At 42.9% G+C, this 23,585-nt stretch overlaps 1 protein-coding gene across 1 annotated transcript; it reads right to left on the bottom strand.

The window, feature by feature from the left end:
• Positions 1-2,947: 2,947 nt before the first annotated feature.
• On the bottom strand, positions 2,948-21,636 carry CHST10 (carbohydrate sulfotransferase 10). Its single transcript, XM_056328316.1, has 6 exons — positions 21,260-21,636; positions 16,037-16,171; positions 13,159-13,256; positions 10,286-10,520; positions 7,555-7,660; positions 2,948-5,666 (listed from the first exon to the last, which is right to left on the bottom strand). Exons 2-6 carry the CDS (start codon positions 16,146-16,148, stop codon positions 5,129-5,131), a joined length of 1,089 nt encoding a protein of 362 aa, XP_056184291.1. The 5' UTR covers positions 16,149-16,171; positions 21,260-21,636; the 3' UTR covers positions 2,948-5,128.
• Positions 21,637-23,585: the final 1,949 nt, after the last annotated feature.

Below are 23,585 nucleotides of genomic sequence, written 5' to 3'. Positions count from 1 at the left end.
GATCCATGTACTTAGGCACAACTGAGAGCCTTGGCTAGGTTCTCAGTCTTAAATTGCGTTCCAGAGCATGTACAGACGCCCTGTGGTCCACATTTACTCTCCTATTTGCAGATTTGCTTTTGTCCCACAAACTGCTCAGAAATGACTTGCAAACATCCAGAGTGGTCAATGTATTTCTGGCAGTTAGGGCGGGTACTGCATTTCCAGGTGGGCAACCTTCAGGATTATTTTTTCATTACTTCCTTTCCACTTCCTTTTTCTTTTTGTTCCTTTCTGCGATTTCAAACAGACACACACAGCAGATGCTCCATGCTTTCAGCCTGCCATGTGCATGCTGTCCCACTGGCAGCTGCTCCTCTGGCATGCACATACACCATACGGGGGAGCATGCCTGCTCCTCTAACACCTCCCATAAAGCCTCAGCAGCTTTTCTTTGACATGGAGTCCAGCATCTCAGGGGACTTTAAAGCAACTGCTCGCAGCTTTTTTCAGTGTTACTCTCCCAGACACTGCCTTGTCTGGGTTCACCAGTCTAGAATCTCTTATCAGAGAGGCTCCTTTTTATGACACAAAGCAAACACACATCTTTTTTTGCCTTTCACTCCTGCCTGGATTAAAAGGGAAAATTACAATTTTATAGCAGCTAGCCCAGAACATCATCGTTTGCGTGCTTACACCAGCCTGTTGCCACCAGCTGCATGGCTGCAGGCCTAATGCTGCTCACTGCATAAGGCAAACGTCTCCTACTTGCATAGCAAAACAGGCTGCAGACCTTTCAAAGCTGCTCTGGTGGTGACAAAATGAAGCACCTCAGGCTACTGCCACATGCAGGAAAGCAAGATGACAGCTCCGCTGCACACAACTGCATTAAAAGCACAAAAATAGAGATTTATAGAAGGCAGCACCGAAGTCGGCTGCGCGCATCAGTGTAAGCCAAACTCCTTCCTCCTCCAGGAAGGAGGCACTCTGCTCACCACCTCAAGCGCTGCAGGCTTTGCTGCCAATAGGATCATTTCCTTCCAAAACCTTCCCCACGGCAGCAGCCCAGGAACATGCACAGCTAACTTAGGCTGAAAGGGAATTTTCCACCACCCACAAGCCTCTTTCCACCTTGCACAGATCTTCTCAAGCACAGGCCACAAAGAAATGGCACCAGCCTCTGCAGATGACATGTAAGAAGCAATTAGCCACAATAAATCTTCAGGGCCCAACGCCTGTGTCAAGTTTCCTTTACACCCTCACATTTAAAATAAGCACATGATGAATTTACACCTCCTTTCAGGTCCCTTCATGTTGTCATAGTAATAGGACGGGAGCTTAGTGTAAATCACGATAAGGCCATTAAGCAGAAAGATCATTCACCCTCTCTCTGTCAATTAAGGGATATCAGATACAGGCAGATACACTGGCAAGACATCCTTTTTCATCTGAGAAAATAAGCTTAAGCAATCCCTATATAATCACTCTTTTCTCAGCAAACTTTCTAGAGCACAGATAAGATCAAAGGCGGCTTTCCCAGCCAACAAAGTTATTAACACCTCAAGGAAAAAGTAATGTTACACAAAAGCCAGAGCTGTCTGATAGCTTCCTTGATCTGAGGACAGAGACAAGTGGTAGCAGAAGGGGGCCGTTGCCCTCAGTACAAACAGGGCAGCATCTGAGCATGAATAGAAAAACAACATGCTTATCTGTGAAAAATATGTATTTTCAGGACATTTTTTAATTGTGACTTCTTTGAAGGAAATAAAAAGCTGCACATATATTTTTAACTACAGGAAAACATCTTCACAGCATGTGATCAGAAAGCATGCTGGTGATAATGCCATGAAGTTAAAAGGGGACAAGGTATTGCCCTTAAAGTCAGTTCACAAGCAAGAGAATTCTGGATCCACTTTCACCACAAGGAAGAAAAAAATCCCAAAGCCCAAGACCTCAAAAAAAAACCCAACCCCAGTCAGCTGATGTCCAGAAGTGCCCTTAATTTTATAAGAAACATGAAGATAACAGACCCACGGAATATATTTTAATTTATGATTTTTGTCTTTGTTAGCTGAGATCAGAGGTCAGACTCAGAGCACTGGGGAAGAGTCCACGAGAAACAAGGAGCTCCAAGACGAGCAGAAACAGTAAAACTCAGTTTCCTGTCTGTAGTTCCCCTAAAGCTAACATACAGGATAGACTCTGTGATGTACAAAGAACATTTTCTCTATTTTCAAGAAGATTACCGCAATTCACTCTCCCCAAGAGCTCGACTTTCCTCTGTAAAATGTGGTTATGATTGGCCACAGGATTCAAAAGCTTCTGAGGAGAGACAACAAAAAGAGACAGAGATGCACAAAATAAGGATGTGAGTTTGTTTTCTGAAGCTGTAATAACAATAAAAAAAGAGGAAGAACAATCCGGGCCAGCAGTTCCCAAAATATGATATAAACGTTACCTGCAGTTTGAAAGCAGTACACAAACGACATCCAAACAGCCAAATGATGTTCATGCACGCCACCAGGACTAAATCTGTACTCTATACAAGGCTTTTACAATCAAGCTAAAACAAACCACAAACATTTAATTCATCATAACTAGCATGGCAAGAGCCCACTCACCAGCACAGTATACTCAGGCCACCCTACCTGCACCGGACCGACATAAGGAGAACCCTACCATACTTTGCCAAGGTCTTTCATGGTATCCAAGTTTCTGCAAGAGTCACGCCAAAATTGCACCATCATTACTTCAGCCACACGAGGAAAAAAACCACACTTCTAGAAGGAAAACATAGCTCAGGAGGGTATCACTAAAAGAGGAAACTTTTTGGTTAAGTTGAATGTTCCAGTCTCAGCCTGAAAAGCATGGAGTTGGGGGAGCAGTACACACCTCTGCCTACGTCAGTTCGTAGCTCTGTTCACATTTGCTGTCAGATGCCCGAGAGAACTCAACGCAGAGAAAGCTATTAGAAAAAAATATTATTACTTAATATTTATGTAGCACTTTCCATCTGGCAACTTTTAAGCAATAGATACATTAAGTAATTTACCAAGAAAAATAAAAACATACATTGGCGTTTTGTGTGATCAATAGCTTATGCTTTCAGAGGAAAACAATTCTACTTCATCTTTATTAGAATTAAACTTTAAGGCCTGAATTTACTATACATTATTCACTGTTACATTTTAAATCAGCAGAGAGGTAATCAATCAGGTCATTAGCTCCAACATTTTGCTAAGTTCCCACATTAAGAAAACCACAGAAAAACCTGGAGCTGTTAACATCTTTTTATCACTGGTTATGGACTAACAAGATAGGGCACTGTAATTGTTGTTTGGGGTTTTTTTAAGGAAAAAAAAAAAAAAACAACCTGAAAAAATCCCATCTTCCAGCTTTGCCACCCTGAGCTATTCTTTTGCCAATGACGCCCAGTTAATGATTCTCCCTTATTTCAACTAGTCTGTTGAGATCTTTCTGAAATCATTTCCAGCTACAACAGAGCTTCCTTTTTGTGGGTAGCAGCACATGTCAGCTTGGCACAGCTTTCCTTTTTCACAAGTGCAAGGCGCTTCCTTGTGTTGATACAGGAAGCTATCAAAAACATACTGTGGCTGGATTTAAGAGCAGATTCCATAGCACTGGCCATCATTAGCATTTCTAGCCAGCAACATTATGCTGATCTGAAAATTAATCTTTTGGGTCTAAAATTTAAAAATACAGTTCACATGCTCACTGTGACAGAGCAATTCCTGTATTTCAGATACACGGTCTCTCTCTCCCATGGCCTGTTGGGATGAGGTGGCGGTGCACTCATTTTTATTGCTGGTGAACTCAAACAAGAGACTGCTCTTTATGAGACACAATGCAAGCACAGGCAAATATGATGGCTGCATTCCGTTCTTGGTTTTGGCTTTTTAATGCACAAAATGGGTACACAAATTTAAGTGACATTCAAACTCCTGGGATGTAGGCAACTCACCCCGTTGGTAAAACAACCGTTGGGCATTTTTGAGTCGACATCATGGCAGTGAATCACTGGAAAAATCAGGGATTCATCCTGTCGCCTTTAGCAGCAGGGAGATGAATTTTCAGAAGGGGGTAAATTTTCTGTTCTCCGAGGTACTGAACATTGAGCAAGACTGGATATAAGAAAAAGGTAGATCATTAATCCAAATAACTCTAGCAGCTCTTTTATAGAACATCTCGCTTTTGTGGCTTCTTTATTAATCTTAACTGTTAGAAGATGAAACAAGTTAAATTGTGTGAGAGCATCTCGTGATTTCTGTATGTGCTCCTGCAAATACAATTAATACTTTATTTTAAATTCATTTTCCTTGAAGTTCCCCTAGCAGGTTCGTATTTCTTCTATGCTCCATTTGCATCTGGTGTTCTCAGATAGCTTACACAACCAGGAGTTAAATAATATCTTGAAAATCAAAAGTAGAATTACGAGGCTCAATAGATCAGTAGTAAGTACAGTAAACACTTGACAAAAATACAAAGACAACTAGGGTCTGGAACCAGTCCCTTTTTTAACACCTCTAAAGCTTCTGTCTAATGACATTCATTTTGTGACAAAACAAGAATGGGATTAGATCAGCATTACTGTTATGATAGCAGCCACATGACAGAACCTAGATGATTTTATTTGTCAAGCTTTTAATCAATTTTTAGTCCTATACTGGCCTGTCATTTTCAAAGCTCACGGGAGACTACATGCCTTTCTCATGAGCATGAATCATCAAGTTCACCCACATTTCAGAGTTAACCTACAGTGAAATTGCCATTGTTATAAATACTTCACAACACTTTAAAAATGGCATTCCATCTGGGAGTAGGAAGATCATAAGCCCATTCGTTCTCCTCCTTTTTTCCTGAAGGGAAGAGGGAAGAAATGGAATTCTGTATTTCAGATAGCAGAGACTTCATTCCTAACAGATTGCAATGTCACATATTGAAAACATGGTCAGTAAACAACAACTATAAGCCCCTACTTGTCCATATGACAAATATTTCACTGAAAAATGGAGCAACATCAAAAAGCTAGAAAACAAATGGTCATTCTCAGCTCTGTCCGTGTTGCAGCTGGTATGCACGCAGTTTTAGATTAATCCATGAGACACTTCTTCAGAGCTTATCCTAAGTGTCAGTTAAGCAAGAAATCCGGCTCCCGATAACCAAAGAGTTTAAAATCGCCTTCAAACCGTGCGTAGAGGCGTCTTATGTCTCTCTTGCTAATTCCTGAAAAATACCGCTCTACTTTTGTTTTGTTGTACACCGTTATGCCTGGTGGAATCGTAGGGTATGATACCAGATGGTCTATGCCGGCTGCTTTCAAGATATATGGAGCATCATCCTCCAGGGTTTCATGGTGTCCAATCACACTATACGTGATTTCACAGGGGGCACAAAGTTCTACATATGTTACCCAATGAATGATGTGGTCACCAAACTGAACATCCAGCCATCGGTGGTTAGGATCACCCAGATAGCGCACAAAATCCTCAAACTGTAGCCCTTTGGTCTCTGTGCGATTCTTTCTATATTTACGAATGATGCCAGGAGCAATTTCATGCCGGTACCAAGGTTCAAACCGAGGATTGTGCACAAACTTGTCCTTAAATGCAGAAATAAGTCTTTCAAATGGATCTCTAACAATAAAAAACTTGAAGTATAAATTCAGTCTAAACAGAGGAAGGAAAAAAAAAAAAAAGAAATTAAATAATTAAAGAAAATGTTTACCAAAGTGTTTAAAGTGCGTTTAGCAAAGTCTTACACAGCAACGTGAATCTTGCACTACTCGCATAGTCTGTCAATATTATAACCAACAGGACAAGAAATACAAGTTCTGTCTTCTTACTAACAGTTTTTATACGCAGTACAAAGTGGAAGTATTTCATTCTAGTTTTCACATTTTATTCAAACTGGAGGAGTCTGAATTTACTGGAGTTTATTCAAACTGGAGAACACAAATGATGCTGAAAGCTCTGAGTCAAAAGATATTTTAAACGTCATGTGATTAAGCTCAAGAAGCAAAATACACAAAGGCATGGAAAAAGTGGCTTGGTGCTGCTAAATGCATACAAAAGGCTGCATTTTTCACTGGCAGGTAGTTAGACAAATCACTTCCTAAGTAAACAAAGAATTCCGGTATTTTATTTGATGTTTTGCCGTGCTTTCAATAATGGCTGAGAACATTATTTTCATGAGACCAGTTTTCAACAGAATTTCACATTTTATTGTGATATTGTAGTATGTAATATTCTGTAGTCAGAGATCATCTGTAGGAGGAATGAATTGAAAACAAAGTTTATTTCAGTAAATAGCTGAGAAAGGACGTTTAGAGCCCAATCCACACTGAAGTAAGTGGCTAGACTCTTTCTAGCCTCAACAGGCACTTGTATCAATCTTCAGGTTCTCCTGACTCACTCCTAATCAGGCAGGGCTAGAGGTCAGCAAACTAGATCAACAGATCCACACCATCCCTCTCTGTACACCTAAGCTCTCTGACAATTTCAGAATTCCCAACCAAACCCATTTTATGCCTCTCCAGCACAACTTTTGTGGTGGGCTGACTGCAACAACCCAAATCATAATGGCATTCAACTTCAAATGCCCTAGCTACTGCTCATCCCCCAGCTGAACAGTTACTTTTTATATAGTGCTGCTCACAGGGACAGGGAATGGATCCATATTCTCAAGAACATAGTGACCATATTTCAACTTGCACGCTATCAACATAATCAAGTGACCCCATTTCCACAGGTACAGCTGTGACAAATGGATTTGTACCACTGAATGTAACAAACCTTGGGACTGAACTCTACTGATAGCTGACACCACATGTATAAGAGGCTGGCTCTTCAGAACGGCTTAATACCCACAAAACCCATGCAAGCACAAGCTTACAAGTGTCCGCTGTCATCTTATGTCCTGGTCTTTCCATGCTGCCACCCCTTACGAGGATTATATATGGCATAGGCTCTAGTAAACATGAGAGCAGACACAGTCAAAAATATAGCCAAAGTAATTTAGAAGGCTCTACTGCGGAGAAGTATTTTTTCTGCTTTGAGAAGAGCAAGAAGCACCCAAACAGGAAGATAAAGTGGTTCAGCTGAACAGACAATACTCCCAGGCTAAGAAGCACTGACCTTTTAAACTTACCCAGTTCAATCCCAATAAGTAAATTTGCCTGCAATGACAATGTTATGTGCAGGCAGTTAGATTTACTATATATACAAGGCACCAGGGTGGACCTTCCAACTAAACCTCCCCTTCTCAAGGTCAGCTATGTAACAGCTAGGCATGCATTGAACTACAGAAACCCTATATCCAGCCAGAGCTGGCTGGCTCACTTAACTATATCACCAGTTACACTGGTCTCCTTCAAAGCCAGCAGGAAGGTAGTGACAGCAACATCTGTGAGGACAATAGAATAGTGCCATAATACAAGCAGTGGAGCAGAAACCCCATTGTCCTCAATTCCAGATGTAGACTTTAGTTGCACTCTTGATTGCTCATAACACCACTGACTCCAAACCCCTCCCACACCCCTGCAAAGCCACCTCTTACCGCTTTTTAATTTCAGAGTCGCTGAAGGAGGACAAGCGTGGAAGGCCATTCTTCTCATGATCGTGCACAATATTTTCTGGGATCTCTTCTATGGAAGAAAAAGCTCCTAGACAAATCAAAAAGGGAGCGCAAGTGAATTTTTCAAGGGAAAAGAAGTGAGTACAAGCAGGTGTGTGTCTTTGGCTGACAGCTTTTTGCTCTACCATTCTCTTTTCTGGATTTTTAGCACTTACAGTTACTATGTTTAAAACTGTTAAATGGCGAGAGATTCTGACTGAGAAGCCAAAAACTGTTAAAATCCTTCAGGGTATGTGACATCAAGGTCCAAGACCAAATGGCCTCAAAACTTTCAGAAAAGCATGTTACACAAATTTCATCAGCAATTATGTCTAAGCCTGTAATTCCCTACCTCACTGTCCCCATTCTCCTTCCCTCTGCCCACACATACAAAAGGAGGAAGACTTTGAGGATTAACTCCAAAGAAGGAACCGGCTTTTTTGCTGACAATCTATCGCCAACAAAAAATAAATGCTGCTGGCTGCTTTTGGAACTGCTTCAACACAAAAGCACTTCGCTGTCAGCATCTATGAAGTTCTTTTAACAACTACACTATGCTAAAACAAAAATTTCAATCATACAATACTACACAGCTTAAAAACCACTAACATTAACAATAAAAAGTCTCCAGATATTAATTTCTGCAAGCACATAAGTTGACAAGAAAAATAACGTCACTAAATTCTGATGCATTTATTTTAAGATCCTGATCCTGGAAGTTTTTACGACCTTGAGAATTATCTCACGTGGGCCCCTTGGGCTTTAGGTGTAAGCCTTCACACAACAGCATCATTTCACGGTATCAACCTGCAACAACAGCAGGGTGCTACAAAAAAAGCTCTTTAGATGAAAGTCTCTTGGCCGTCTCTGTTTCAGAACTGCAGTGAATAATCCACACCATTCAGCAGCTCAGTTTTGTAATTTGTTGGGTTTTTTTTCAGGGGGTGGTGGTGGTTATATTTTATTAATTTGAGTTTTCTAATTATATTTTTTGGTACTTTAGGTGAATTACATGTGGACAACAGATGCCAGAATAGATAGCCTCAGAAACTGAAAACTTGCATCCATCCAGAGCACAGTTCTGTACAAACAGTAGCAGAGTTAGCTGCCCCACAGTGCCACAGCTACGCTTCTCCATCCTGAACCTCCAAATACAACTTAGGTACTCAGACATAAACTATTCTCCCTGAAACATCAGTCCCACCTGCCGCAATTACCCAAAGAGGAGAAAGTCAGGTCAACAGCAGCAGTAGCCTTTGTCAGCAAACACTAGTACACTGGCAGCTCAAGGCAGAAGAGACCAGTGTTTATATGGAAACAACTTTCTGTCATTATCCAACATGCCAGAACTAGGAAGCTCAAGGTGAAAGGTTCCCTGCTGGTAAGACATGAATTATCCTTCACTGCATGCAGCCAACAATTCCTGTCTGTCCTGAGCTATTCTTTGCATGTTATCAATGTTAAATTCTGGTAAGAGCAGGTACTTCTACTATACTCATACAGTTTCATATTTAGTACTTTCTTGCAGTGTGGCTTTCATAGGTATTTAAGACACATGCCCATATCTAGGCATGTGCCTGTCTTTGCTGGATTTTTAGCTCCCGTCCATATATCAAAGTTGAAACTAATATTAAAGTTTTTAAGGACATACTCTTCACTACAAAAGTTTTGCCAATTTGTGACTGTTTCCTTCTGGGTGTGCAAACTACTTCATACAAGGTAAAGAAAATATAAAAAAACACCAGTACAGAGCTGGCTGTTCACAGGGTGCTTCTCATAAGAAAGCTGGGTTTACAATGCTCAGGATTTGTCCGCACCTTGGTGAGTTATGCCATCTGCAAAACCACAGAAGGACCTCAACTGACCTGACTATAAGTAGCAAATTCACAGCCCTAGTGCACAGACAGGAAAGAGGGTCTCATGTCCAACAAGACTGTGTTATGTTAAATATGATCACGTTAAGTTTGTATGTGCAGGTAGTGGTACATTAGAAAACCTTGAGGAAATGCATTATTTGTATTGGCATACCAGGCTACTAGAAGAGGATGGCAGACTACATGCATACAGGCAGCGTTCACCCTGTAGATTGTTTTTCAGACAGACAAATCCCTTTACTCCTTCTTCTACAGTCTAACATACCTTTGTTGACCAAACTATTGCCTTAAGCAACTCAGAATCTTCATAACTCCTATGATGGCTTACTGATAGCACCCACACAAGATTTCAGCAGTAGAAAACAACAGCAGCTGCCAAGTTTTAACTAGCTTTAAGAATCCTAGTTAAAAGTGAGTGGCCTTAAGTCAGAAATTTTATATACTACTGTTTCTTAGGGAATTGTGATACCTTGTAATTCACTTGTTTCAAATTCTACAGATTAGTGCCACCCTTCAAAGATAACAGATATACCTACCACATGCATATGGGTACTCTTTCATGATTCAAATCACTTTTGAGCCAAGTAATAGCAATTATTTATTTTCACAGAAAGAACAGGTGTATTTTCATTAAAAGATGTTTTGAAAGGACTAGAAGCAACCATGAAGAATGAAAAACTGAAATTAAGCATCAGTGTCAGAAAAGCAGAAAGAATCCATTCTTGTGATGTCCCAGTTGGACCAAATTTGTTCTTTCCTCCTCCTCAAAGAAACCCACACACCCACAACAGAGTAGATACCATTTAAAACGATCAAGACTTTTTTCCATTGAGTGTTGCCCACTTTTGGCGTCTGACAAAACAGGATCTTGTGCTTGTCACACACAAATATTCGGTCCAAGACGAATTTGGAAACTGCAGTGTGAGAGAGATCTCTCAATGCAGTGTCTCTGCAGACATTCCTGAGAAGCTCAAGTCTTTCCATATGAACCAGGGGTTGACGGATCAGATTTCCAGAAAAAGCTTTTCCAGTTGGCTTTATGAAATGCAGAGGGGAAAGAAAAAAAAAAAAGTGCAAGAATTTAGTTTTCAGATCAAATTCTAAAGTATAAAAATACCCAAACTGTGCATACTAATGCCTCCCAGATTAATGATTAAAACACTGTTACATATTAACTAAACACGTAGCACACAGTTTCCTTCTGGTGCTGCTGCTGTACACGTTGGTTCAACTCTTAAGTCTTTATGTAGTAGAAAGTAGTAAGAGCTTTTCCATTCAATTTAAGTCTGCTGCAGAGCAGCAGGGTCTTATCTGTGTGGATAAAACTTGCCTTGACCAAATACTGGAACTCCCACGAAGCTTCAACAGCCAGTAAGAAAGCTTCTGAGGAGTTAGGACAGGAAATTAAACAGAAATAAACTTTAATCTCTGAAAAGATGGGGCTTAGAAATGCTGACCCATCTGGCTGGGATAGAAGAATTTCAGATAAAAGTTCTGTGCTGTTTTCTAGCACCTGTATTCATTCACTGTTTCCATTTATCCAAGCTGCAAAAAATTAAGTGGACAAAAATTCACACAATGAGCATCAGTGCTTACTGTGGCAAGTAAGAGAAGCAGGCAAGATTCCCCTCCCCAAAAATGGTTGAACTGTTTGATGTATCTCATTTTTCTGAAACTAAGACAGAAACCATGACCACCTCTGCCTCATGATTAGTGGGGAGAGGAAAAAGGAGCTTGTCTGATTAACAGGTAATGAGAAATTTCTACTGACAAATCTTGCCCCTTGCACTAGTTGATTTACACAGTTAGCAATCCCCAATATCAATACAGACTAGGAGATGTACTGACTGACAGCAGCCCTGCAGAGAGGTACTTGGGGATACCAATGAATGAAAAATTGGATATGTGCCGGCAATGTGCATTTGTAGCCCAGAAAGCCAATCGTATCCTCAGCTGCATAAAAAAGCAATGTGGCCAGCAGATCAAAGGAGGTGATTCTGCCCCTCTGCTCTGCTCTGGACCTAGAGTACTGCACCCAGCTCTGGGGTCCTCAGCCCTGGAAAGACATAGACCTGTTGGAGTGGTCCAGAGGAGGGCCACAAAAATGGTCAGAGGGCCGGAACACCTCTCCTACGAAGAAAGCCCGAGTTAGGGTAGTTCAGCCCAGAGAAGAGAAGGCACTGGGGATTGCGGCCTTTCAATGCTTACAAGGGGGTTATGAGAAAGACTGAGAGAGACTTTTTACTGGGGCCTGTAGTGATAGGACAAGGGATAATGGTTTTCAATTGAAAGAGGGTAGGTTTGGAATAGATAGAAGGAAAAAAAAAATTCCCAAGAGAGTGGTGAGACACTGGAAGAGGTTGCCCAGAGAAGCTGTGGAGTTCCATCATTGGAAGTGTTCAAGGTCAGATTGAATGGAGCTTTGAGCAACCTGATTTAGTGGAAGACGTCCACCCATGGCAGGGGGGTTGAGCTAGATCATCTTTGAAGGTCCCTGCCAACCCAAAACTATTCTGTGATTCTATGATTTTAGGTACAGTATCCAAGCTACACATGAAAAAGGAATGATTTTACTTTTTGTCCCAATCCTCCATAAAGAAAAAAACTCACTCTACTTTTTCTGTTTGTTACTCTTCTTCAGTATCACTTGGTCAGAATGTAATCTGAACCGCCTGACTGATTATTTATCTGTCAGAACAATTCCTTTTGCATGCAACCAGGATTAATATTATTGTTCTGCCTTTCATGCTGTCAGGAAGTCAAGAGGGATAGAATTAGATTCAGAAACCTTATTATCCTCTTCCTACAAGTGAAGGAAGGTATTAAAACTCACTACACCAATCTGCCAGCCTTCCACTGAACAAAGTGTTTCTCTCAAGTATTTTGAGGATAACTTATATTTCATTTTTTTTTACATATGAAAACAAGAAACATCATGTTTTACGGAAACCTACCTTCCATGCTTCACCACAAAAATACTCTAAACATGATGACTTATGTAACCAACAGAAGAAAAAACTGGACTTAGCCCACTGTGCAACTAGTCTCAAATTTACATTTGCGTAAGAGATCTTCAGAATTCCCTTGTAAATTAGCAAGTACCACATTCATTCTGCTTTATTTCTGAAAGCACAGAACTATGCATCGAAAGGATCAACTGATACTGAATACCATTGTGTTCATGTTCTACTTTGGAAAAACACTGAGATGTGAAGCACAAAGAGTACAAAACATGAAAAAGGAATGGAGATTGATAAAAAGAATCGGAGAGATTGGGCAGAGCACTAAGAGAATAAAGACATAGGCTTGCCCTCAAGAACCACAAACCTGATGGCTATGACAAGGCAGAATAAAAGTGATCAAAAATTGGGCCATTATATTAAAAATCTGGCAAAAATTACTGTCTCGACTTGATAAAGGAGTACTGTAACAATTTTCTCCTCAAAATCGAAACACATTAAGTTGAATCACTGGGATGAAACAAGACAGCAGGTTACAGTAACAAACTAGCTTTGTGAAGCTAAAATGAATTCTGCTTGCGCTATCTAAATAGAACAGTCTGAATAAATAATTCCTGTCCAGCAATTTCTTTCAACAATGGGAAGCCCTTACTTAACCTCTTATTTTCTCCCACTCTTTTAATACATGTAACCCTTATCTCAACAGTATGCACCTGGAATTCTTCAGGCCAATGTTTCTCCTCTGGCATATGTACCTCCTCCACTTTTGTCACGGCTGTCAGTATCAATGGTTCTTGCTTGGCACCATAGCCTAAAGAAGGACGAGAGAGAAAAGCATTACAGAAGGTGGGGGGGAAGGCAACTATTTCTGCTTTACTAACACAACTGAACATTACTTTTTGTATTAAGCTTACAAAACATGTTCCCAAATGGGAAGATAACAGATAAGACATGAGACAAACTATGAATATTTTAAAGAATATACTCTGGGGGAATTTTGGATACAACTTCTGTTGAGTTTTATCAAAGAAACATGTCCATAATCTTTTACTTTGGTCTTTTTTAAACAAACTGTGCAGAGAGACATAGAAATCATAAATCCAAGTATCACGACTGACAGACTGAGTATATTATATGGACCTGAGAGTAGGAGATTCTTATTCTTCAATAAACTTTCCAAAGCACATCCAAATAAAAAACTTACTCTATCAGGTTTCTTCCTCCCCTCAGATCAGTACATTTCTTCTGTTGTAAACTCTTAAACATTACCAGAATAAAAGTGTCATTAATGACCACCTTTGATTTCTTTGGTGCTCTAAGTAAACACCTCTACCCAGCAAGAAATACAAGATCTCCTCTTCCTTTATTACTGGACTGATGTCCTTCCTTAGAGACTCCCACAACAAAAGAACAAACTCAGGTGATACTCTTGTTCTTTCTTAATAATTTTAGGGCAGCTAATAGTTAGAGACCAATTAAAGTATGTAAGGGAAGAACCCTTTGCATCTTTTGCAATTGGTATGCCACAGGAAAACTAAAAAAAAAATAACACAAGGCTCTAGCTTTACTTTACATGGTGTGGAAAGATCAAAAATAATTTGAGGCAGCTTTTACTACCTACAAAGCAAAAAAAAAACCCAAAAAAACTTATTTCTTCACTATTTCCATCCACACTGGCCTATTTTCCCCTTTATATAGTTTCTTCTGTGAATAATCTTTCTTTGGCTTCATCCACAGTGGTTTACTGTTTTGTGGTCAAGAAAATGTATGTACTGCCTGTGTCCTTTTCTTAAGGGAGTACTCTACTCTGCCTACACCAGATTTTAACAAAAAGCGTACATGGAAAAGAAAGTTAAAACACGGACTTACTTCACAGTATCCTGTTGTAAAATCAAAGCAATCTGATTCAGTGAAAGAGCAGCTAAAGTATCTTTCATTATTACTAGGTAAAAGCATGCCTGCAGCTGCTACTAGAAATGATGAACTGAAACTTGTTCCTTCTCATTAAGAAGTTCCTATTGCTCACGCACCTGAGACATCCGTAAAAGGCTTAAACAAAAGAACATGGATTCATTGAGCATCTGCTGCTGTTGTTCTAGCTGCTAAGTAGACATATCCGAATAAGGAAAATTTCTGACAAGCCATATTTTATTAAGTCTATAAGAGTTCCTTCAGATCGGCCATCCTGTTTGGACTTTCTCAAAAATTCTGTTGGTATATTCAAATTACTTCCTTTCATTAGTCCCACTACAAACACTGGTATCTCCAACACATACATACACTCAGCCATAGTCATGCCTTTGCAGGACTGGAGCTTAAGAAATTATACCATCTTCTGCTCAGAGACCTATTCAAAGGGGAAGGAAGATTCAGCAAAGGAAAAAAGGAAGAGAAAGGAAAAAAGGAAGAGAAGGGAAAAAAGAAAAAAAAAAAGAAATTGGCAAGCCAAGATAATAAAAAGCAAGTAAATGCAAAGGGTATATTCTTAGCCTTTTTTTTAAACTACACTTTAAACTTCCTGACAAATTCTGATGCAAAGAATCACTCAAAGAACACCTGAGCTGAGAAACAAGAGTTGGCATAGAATGAAGTACTGGAAGATTTAACTACCTAACGTAAGACCAGCTTATTTGCAGATGTACTAGGGCTCAAACACAGCTGGGACCAAGTAAAGCTAAGTTAGCCTACAGTTCTCATCTATAAGATTTGCTGAACAAATCTCCACACAAGAGGTATGCTATTTAAAGAGGTACACCCAATATATTTATCAACTATCAAGTCACTGAAACAAATGGCACTAGTGATGTCAGTACTTCAAAAGTTACACATTTTTTCCATATCTTAAAGAGATCTGTATTTCTGCATCTTCCTACGACTGCAAGTCATGTCATCACCTTCACCCTGAAGTCTCTGTAGGATGGCTTTGTAACAGTAGTTCCTCAGCAGACAGAAAACTGTAACATGCTGTATGGTGTCATCAAATGGCTTAAATTCCTCATCAGCTTACTACCATCTGGGCTACTTAACCTAAGGAAAAGCCTATAAGCTGTTTGTCAGTCAAACAGCAGAGGATAAAACTGAATGCAAGAAGCAGGGCAGAGGTGGCTAGGCTAAGTGCATTGCAAATGAAATAAAACTTTCCACAAGTTTTACATAATACTGCAGCCACAGGACAAGCAGTCACAAGATGACAGAAACTACTGTCATGTGAAATGAACCCTTTTGATTCTTGTGAATCTCCTTTGTCTTTGAAAAGGTAATTGTGCTCTGTGCTTTGCTTGTCACTTCTAGGGGATAAAGGTACTGAAACTGAAGGTATTTGAAAAAGCAGGCCTCACAAGACAGTACTGCCAAACATCATCCCCTCTGTTCTTAACCACCAAAAAAAGACATGATGTTAGTTTTGCAGACTTCTACCAAGACAAGCAGAAATTGAGTATCAGCACTGTCACTTCAAGAAATTTAGTTGCTCTGTTCTCAATTCTACTGAAGAAGTGGTAACATGCCAAGAACTACTTTGCACAGAAAGAGTATTTGCATGAAGCACTATTCATTTTTCTGTTCCATACCAGACATTAAAATTGAACTTACCATCTGGGTCTTTAAAAGTCAATGTGATAAACTTGCTAGCAACCATGAACATGAATATCACCCAAAAGCATGCAGCTAGCAGCAGCCACTGGTGGTGCATGTTGTCAGACATGAGCCATATAAAGCTGTTGCTTCCTGTTTGAAAGAGGAAAGATCGACACATCAGTTATTATTGTTCCAGTTTAGAAAAATACTTTCCATTACAAAAATGACTAAACTCTAATACACGTGTGTCATAAAACATAGCTGCAGATGTCATTTCTTTCTTTTTGGCTGGGTTTTTAACCAATGTTAAGGCTGACGCAATGTAACTGCCAGCTTCCCTCCTCCTTCACCCCTACGTACACATTCCCAGTCCCCTCCCTGTGCTGGAAATAGCACCAGCTGGCTGGCTGCTCACGGAGACAGACAGCAAACCCCCTGATTTTTTTAGTTTATTTTTTTATTTAACTTTGCAAGACAGCTTACTGTAAGAAAGGAAGGGAGAACAAAGAAACCTCCCTTCTCGGTGGTAGCTACTCAGCAGATCAGCCAAACTGTACCATTAACAGTATTCTTAGTTACCCCAGGTCAGGTAACATGTGCTCCTCCCCTGCCCAGCCTACATGAATTACAGGCTGGAAGCCGTCGAGCCAGAACACTAAGCTTAACCTGACAAAATATTTAAATATATTAATGTCCCTTCTCATCTTGTCACTTTTATCAACTGCACTTGTCACTAAGTATCAACCACAGGTACTGGAAGACTTTTTTATTGCCATCATGCTAAGCACTATCTACGTAAAGGGTTCACTTGCAGCAGCGTCTACTACCTGTAGCTGCATCCCAGCAGGTAAGCCTTAAAGATAGGACTTCCCCAGGAGTGCCAGAAGGGTTACCCAAACAACTGAGACCACAGATGTAGCATGCAAAGAAACCACAAGTCTTACTGAATCCAAGCAGACTGAGGATGGTGATACCGCACTGTATTATGAACACATGGTGTCTGCCCTACCTTGCAGTTTGTAAGTTTGCTCTGAACACTTCTTAGCTTCATTTTACGAACTCATCCTAATAAATTGTTCTCTTTTATGGTTAAAAGTTACGACACAATATAAGGAAACCAATTACAAAGACGATTTAAGTCCCCAGCCATTAGAAGAAATAGAAAATTTTAAGCTACATCTTTAGCTGAATTTCCAGCCTCTTGATGGGCAACGCACCCAGGGTAGCACTGGGGCCAACACCAAGTATCTGTGAAAGTTTCACTGCAAAATTTAAGCTTCCATAACTAAAAAAACCCTAAACCAACAAAAAAAACCTAACAGCAAACATCGCTGCCTACCTACCGAAACCTGAGACACCTCACTCTTGAATACTTATCCTGCAAAAATAAAGCATCATTGTGTCAGTTGTTGCTGGAGACGTAAGACAGCCGAGGGCCTGAACTTAGGTGCTGGTAAGTGAATGCTTCCTTTGAAGGATGCATACAACACACTTCAGAACACTTAACAGAAGAGGTTCTAACACAAAAACCTCATACAATGAGATCCTCTCAAAAGTCCTGTGAGGTTTGTTGCTTGTAGCGTCGGGAAGAACAAAAAACCAAAATACCCATGTAACCAGCAACAGGATCAAACTCAGTCCTAAAGTAGACACATGCAACTTCAATGAGAGTCACATCTGCATGATTTGTGATCACACTTCCTATACAGCCACTTCAGTGAATTGCCAGGGAATGAAAGAGATTGCCCTCATTCCCAGCTAAGATGCTAAAAACATGCTAGTTAATACTTCTATGCAAACGTGTTAAGTTTTTCATTCACATACCAAATTCCACCTTCTTCATTCCCACAAAGCTTCAATAACAGAAGTGAGCCTAGTTCTAACATTGTTTCAGCATGTCCACCTGCAACATCATTTCTACTGCTACAGGCGCTGATTGCTTTTCCAACTAGCTTTTGCCTTGCAGCAATGCAAGTGTTTCCAGGAGGGGTTCTCGCTGCAGCTGACAGAACTGAAACATCTTCAGGGTATGCTGAAAGCCTGTGCAGGCAGACAAGCAGCTCCAGAGTTGGGACCCCAAAGACGTATGTGAAATGGGCGAGAAGAAGAAAAGAACGTAATATACCCAATTTAAAAAAAAATCGTAATTTTTAGCTAGGGTGGCAGTGTTGAGGCCTATTTTTATTTTCTCAGTGCAATATTTTTCAGTTTGACTTCTGAGAGGTCCTTTTTTTCCTTCTTTCATGATTCCATTTTTAAGTACTTCTCCTAAAAACACTGCATTTAAGGTAAAAAGATGCAACTGTCTTTTGGACAATTACAGGTGACCTCCATGAAGATTACATTTGTCATCTCCTGTTTTATGCTGCACTTTCTAGCTGCCAACTGAGCATGCAATGTCCGACACACGTTATTCTTCAACATCAAATACGGTTAGCCATGAAGTATACAATATATGCATACAAATAATATGGCATGAATTCCAGAGCACTAACCTCTTTCCAGCTAAGTAGTTCAAAACTTATTCTTATCCTACCATTGCACTAGTACAAAACGTGCCCCAAGTTTCATGCTGAAAATGATGAGGTCCATCTCTCATTTAGAGCACTGACATTTATCACCTTTGTTTTCAGACATCACAATAATTTCAAAAATTTTCCAACTCTCACAAATGAAAGAAACGCAAAATAGATGTTAGGACACAAAAGGTAGCAGTGACCTTTCTACTTTTTGGGTAGCTCTGCTAAAACCGTGAGAACCATTCAACATTGAAAATACAAACAAACCTGTCTTCCAAGGCAGCAGACGGACAGAAGCTTGCAGAGAACATTCTGCAGGAGGAGAACTTCTTTCTAACCACCAGATGCAGGTTTTTCAGAGATATAACGAATGGTATGGGCCAGACCTTTCTGTATAACCCTGTATATTTGTTCTATATAAAGAATGGTAAAAATGGTCTGCAACATTTCTAGCATCCCTGCTAGTCTGCCCACTTTTATAGTGGCGATGGATGCACACCATTCAGTGAGGATTATTGATCTATATTCCCTTACGTAATTCACGTATTGGATTTCTAAGAAGTTGTGTAAAATGACAGGGGGAAAGCAATTTCCACGTCCGCTGACCTGAAAAGCTGTTAGCACACACAGGACCCTGCTGCTAGATCATGTGCTCTAGGGATAGGAGAACAACATTTTAGCCAAAAACACCTACAAGCAGCATTCTACTTACCTCAAGGACTGGACTGAAAGGGGACAGAATTGCAGTCATATCCAAAACAACCACCGCTATTACCCTTCAATATGTCAAAGCTGAGAGGAAAATATTAAGCAGTTTTGTCTTACTCGTTTTTTGATGCACACAACAAATCTGCAACCATACTCCTCAGTGGTAAGAGTCTTGTCAGAGGATCTGTCATAATGTAATTACAATGGCTAGCACTGTTACTTCTAGCACCCTAAACAAAACTACATTTATATCAGCAGCTCATGACTTGTCTCAAGCAGCAGGACTGTTCAAAACTGTATACAGGAGTAACTCAACCATTACACTCCAATGCAATGACTAGTAACATTTTAAAAATAACCTGTGTATGTTGTTTCCCTTTCTCTAGCTTCTTCTTTAATATTTTTACTGTGTTCACATAAGGTAATCACACTTCCTGTTATATCTCCAATCTTACTGCATTTCTGTTGCCTCTCCTCTTACCTTCTAGTGAATATATACTAGCTTCTATTTTTGGGGGATTGTTTTTTTAGCTTCCTTCAGCTCCCAAATATATCTTTTACTTCTTCTTCTCTAAAAATATTTCTTCTTTACAAGCAGAAAACCCAAGAAAGCTGTTGAAGGTTTAGTCCATTTTCTCACAATGAAATACGCAGGGATTCTTAGGTTACTCCTCCTCCCTCTTGTTGCAACGCTTTTTAGGAGCACAAGGTCCCCAAACGCCTTCTCTCCATCCACTCCTCTGTCCTTCCCTCCCTGGGCTACTGACCCCAAAGACAAAATGGCCACATAACCCTCGGGTCAGCCAGATGCCAGTTTTGCCTGAGAAGAAATGGGACTGCAAACACACACACAAACACAAACCAAAGATCAGGACACAGACCACGGCAAGCTTGACCCGTTACCTGGAAAAGGCACCCGTATTTTGCGGTAGACTGCCATCTTCATGTGAATGATGGGACAAAGCAAGAAAATCTAAACAACAGTAAAAGTCGGTGCCCAGCCTCTACTGTGCAGCTTATGCTGCTTGGACAGGGGCTGCCGGGCAGGACAGTCCCTGCATGCACGGTGACCAACAGTGGCACACTGGGAGCCTCAGACCACCAACCACCTACCCATCAGCACACGACTGACTGTGGAATTTGAAATGGAACTGGTAACGAAGGCCAAAGAGCAGCTAGCTGGGATATCTAACCCGTTTTCATCAAGTTCTCCTTTGTGTAATCTTGAAGAGACCTGGACGATTTACTACACTTAAAAAAAATAAAATAATGACTGGGACTAAAATCTATCACACTTTGGTGAGTCGTGTGGTGCCACTGAACGTTATAACAGGCGTTTCTGAGGCCGGTTCTTCCCTGCGGCTCTCCTCACCCCGCTGGCAGGCGCAGGCCCCTCGCCGTGCCCCCCAGCCCCCGCCGGCCGGCGCAGCGCTCCCTCCGCACGCACCACCCACCGGCCAGCGGGGCAGAACCGACTGCGGGAGCAGCCGCGGAACCCGCCCCAGCCGCGGGCAGGCTCCGGCTGCGCCAGCCCCGCGACCCCGAGCGGGAACGGCACCCTGCCTCCCCCCGCCCGACGGGCGCCGGGTCCGCCTCCACAGGGCTCCTCACCGCCGGGAGCGGCCGCGGCTCCCGGGGCTCCCCCAGGGCGCCCCGCGCTGCCCACGGGAGCGGTATAAAGAGGGGGGCCCTCAGAATACGGGACGCAGCCGTGGCCTGGCGGGCAGGGGTGAGCCGAGGCAGAGCCCAGCCCACCAGCCGGGCTCCGGGCGCACGGACCGGGGCTGAGCAGGCGTAAACTTTTCCGTTCCGGCCGAGGAGGCGGGCAGGGCTTCCCCTCGCCCCCGCCAGGCAGAAGCAACAGACGCCCGCAGCACCCCCTGGCTACCTCGCCCGGCCGGCCGGAGGAGCCTCTGCCCGAGGCTGCCGGCCGCCGGGCCTCCCCCCGCGGCCCTCCCCAGCCCCGCCCCAGGGACCGGGCCTCCCTCGCAGCGCCCCCTCCCCTGCTTACCGGCCCTCCAGCGCCGTTCCCCGCAGCCTCGGCCCCCAGCGGCTGGGCGCTGCTCCCGCCGGGGGCCCGCCTCACTCGGCGGCGCGGCCGGCCCGCTCAGGCGGCCCCGGCTGCTGCTGCATCCCCCCCCTCCCGCCCGGCTGCGGGCGGCAGCGACAACGGCGGCGCCTCCCCGCCCGCGCTCAGCCCCTGCTGCCGCCGCCCGGCCCCGCCGCCGCCTCCATTTCCTCCCGCCGCGGGCAGGCCCCGGCCTCGGCCGCCCCCCGAGCCCCGCCGCCGCGGCGGAGAGGAAGGTGAAGGCCGCCGCGGGGACGGCTCGCTTGGGCTCCGAGGAGACGCAGCGCCACACCCGGCCGCCCGGAGGCGGGAGGGAGGGATGGAGGGCGGGCTGCTCTGGGCCGCCCCGCCTCGCCCCGCCTCGCCTCGCCCCGGCGGCAGCGGCCGTCTCAGCCGGCGGCCCGGGCGCGACCCCCGGCGAGGGTGCGGTGGCCGCTTCTGGCCGGCCTCGGCCCTTACCCCGCCGCAGCCCCCGGCCCGGGCCCCCGCGGCCCCCCGGTGGCTTCCAGTTTTCGCAGGGCGGCTGGTGCTTCTCGGCGGGGTCGACGGCCACCGCTCAGCTGGACTCACCTATATACTTGTGTTTGGGGCTTTTTGCTATTAAAAATGTCTTTAATAGGTCCCTAACGTTTGTGTTTCAAAAAAAGAAAGCTGCAAATGCGACTTTTGTGCACCTGCAGGACACCAGTACCCACAAATCCCATCAAAACCAGATGCTGGTGATGGGCCTGTTTTTAACAGCTATTTAAACAACTTTCGGGGATGTATCACAGTGCGTGGCTGTAGGGATGTGTTATAGTGCTGAGGTGGTGGTTCCTAAACTCTGCAGAAATTAAAAATGGTGGCCCAGGGCCCTCTGGATGGTGCCTGGAGCGGAGGGTCATCCTAGAGCGAAGCCACCCCAGTTTAAAGCTCATCGAACGCTGATGGCATGTCTTCTGGTGTGAAATCAGGTGATGGAACGCTACGGACAGGTTTTATCCTCTGACCCCAAAATATGTCCTGTTACCTGACCCAGCACACAAACTGATGTAGTATGTCTTCTTGTGTCTGCCCACCAGAATTAATTTGCCCACTGGGAACTGGTAAATTGGGGGGGAGGGGGGGGGGCACATGGAAATCCCATCTTTCAGGTGAAGAATCCGAATAAACAGCATTCTACAGGCAGTCCTGTTGATCAGTCCAAACTAGTCATACAGGCATGCTGCGTGAGAAGCCCTTGCTTCCAGCCTTCATCTCTTCTTCCCAAGTATGTTGTCTTAAGAAAGACCCATACAAACAGGATCATTTCGAGCTCAGTCATGGGAGAACTGGGAGCCCCAAAATCCACACAAGGAAGAAAACATGACTGAGAAATCTAGCTGGATTTTTAGGCTTTGGGGAATGATCCCTGAATCCCAGGCCACATGGTCTGATGTCCACGCTATGCAGGGTTCACCCCCTCTGCAGTAAACCGCTGCAGTTCATGCTACCCAGCATTTCACCCCAGTTTGTCTGTGAGATTTTGCGTGGAGAATGTGAAACAAAATTGCTAATTATGGGATTGTGTAAATAAGTAAATACCCAAACAACATCTAGTCCTTTGAAGCTGATTTGCCATGGAAGACTTGAACCCTAATAGTCATGCCCTAAACCTTAATGAAGTCTGTAACGGGCACAGGGAAGCTTGCTGCAGGATCAGGGCCAACAGTTCAAGACAGGGCAAATTCAGAAGAGACACAACTGTAGTAGCAGTTTCTGTTTGTGTGTCCAGTTATCAGTTAATGAAAATAATCCAACGGAAGTAGAGTTTAAAATGGTTTCACAGCTAAAAAATATATTGTAAATTTATTAGAGTCCAAATCAAAACTGATAACAAGCAAGTTTAATGCCTCTTCTAGAACAAGGGGGGAGAAGAAACATAGGTTAGGACAGGCAACCTTACTTAAGTACTCACCTCACATACTTTCCAGTCTCTCACTTCATAGTCTGCATGACCGTATGGAGTCTGAGACTCACTGACACACACGCACATGCGACTTGCATGGTTTCCACGTCTGAGTTGCAGGTAGTAGAACTGTGTGCTACATTAGATGCCTCATTGAATGACCAAGAGGCAGCATTCCTCACTGTGAGAGGAGGATTTAGTGCCTCTTATTCATGCCTTTCCAGACTTGACTACCATGGTGCGCTATGCTATGGAGCAGAATGGGCTAATGAAAATGCATTAACAACTGCACGTTCAGTGCTATGCTGACAGCTGCTAGCCACCAGTGAAGAAGCAGAAACA

The sequence above is a fragment of the Falco biarmicus genome, chromosome 2, assembly GCF_023638135.1.
Source record: "Falco biarmicus isolate bFalBia1 chromosome 2, bFalBia1.pri, whole genome shotgun sequence".
NCBI classification, from domain to species: Eukaryota; Metazoa; Chordata; class Aves; order Falconiformes; family Falconidae; genus Falco; species Falco biarmicus.
This window is presented reverse-complemented; position numbering and strand designations above follow the sequence as displayed.

Bases quoted from the DNA above. Each gene is read 5' to 3' on its own strand.
- CHST10 (XM_056328316.1), bottom strand. From the start codon at position 16,148: ATGTCTGACAACATGCACCACCAGTGGCTGCTGCTAGCTGCATGCTTT. The intron at 13,257-16,036 runs GTAAGTTCAATT...GTCCTTCTTTAG, and splicing joins GACTTTTAAAGACCCAGATG to GCTATGGTGCCAAGCAAGAA. The intron at 5,667-7,554 runs GTAAGAGGTGGC...TCCTCTGTTTAG, and splicing joins GACTCTGAAATTAAAAAGCG to ACTGAATTTATACTTCAAGT.